The sequence below is a fragment of the Alligator sinensis genome, unplaced genomic scaffold (genome assembly GCF_000455745.1).
Source record: "Alligator sinensis unplaced genomic scaffold, ASM45574v1 scaffold850_1, whole genome shotgun sequence".
In the NCBI taxonomy this organism is placed as follows: Eukaryota; Metazoa; Chordata; order Crocodylia; family Alligatoridae; genus Alligator; species Alligator sinensis.
Genome location: NW_005842742.1, coordinates 29416 through 30065, shown reverse-complemented (window position 1 = coordinate 30065; position 650 = coordinate 29416). Strand labels below are relative to the sequence as shown.

At 63.8% G+C, this 650-nt stretch overlaps 1 protein-coding gene across 1 annotated transcript in view; it reads left to right on the top strand.

Moving 5' to 3' along the window:
* Positions 1–650, top strand: part of LOC102370674 (dual specificity tyrosine-phosphorylation-regulated kinase 1B) — a 12146-nt gene that overhangs the window by 9281 nt on the left and 2215 nt on the right. Inside the window, exon 9 of the mRNA XM_025216457.1 lies at positions 7–223. Coding sequence (XP_025072242.1) covers positions 7–223 — 217 coding nt within the window. The remainder of the gene's footprint in view (positions 1–6; positions 224–650) is intronic.

The following is a 650-nucleotide window of genomic DNA, read 5'->3' as shown; positions in this document are numbered from 1 at the left end:
GAGCAGGGCCACACGCCCTCGGACTACCTGAAGTTCAAGGCCCTGGTGCTGCGCATGCTGGACTACGAGCCGCGGAGCCGCATCACCCCCTTCTACGCCCTGCAGCACAACTTCTTCAAGAAGACCAGCGATGAGGGCACCAACACCACCCCCAGCGCCTCCACCAGCCCTGCCCTGGGCCACAGCCACAGCACCAGCACGGCCAGCTCTGTCTCCAGCTCTGGTACGGTCCACCCCACCACCCCAGCCCGGGGTCATGGCTACAGCCGTGGGCCAGCCAGTCTGGCCTTCCTTTCCCCTGCCAGTCTCCCAGTAGTCCCAGTCCCTGCATGGCCACCTCCATCACCAGCTTGCACCCGCCCCGCATTCCCCCGCCCCAGCCTGGGGTCATGGCTATAGCCTGGGGTCATGGTCTGGGGTCATTACTATAGCTTAGTGTCATTGTCTGGTGTCGTGGCTTTGGCTGCAAACCAGCCAGCTCTGGCCTCCCCCTCCTTTATGGGTCTCCCAATTAGTCCCAGTCCCTGCATGGTCCCCTCCATCTCCAGTCTGGCCCCCAGCACCCCACCCCTGCAGCCTGCCCCAGATGCCCCTGCCCCAGCCTGGGGTCATGGGTATATTTTGGGGTCATGACTATAGCCACAGGCTGG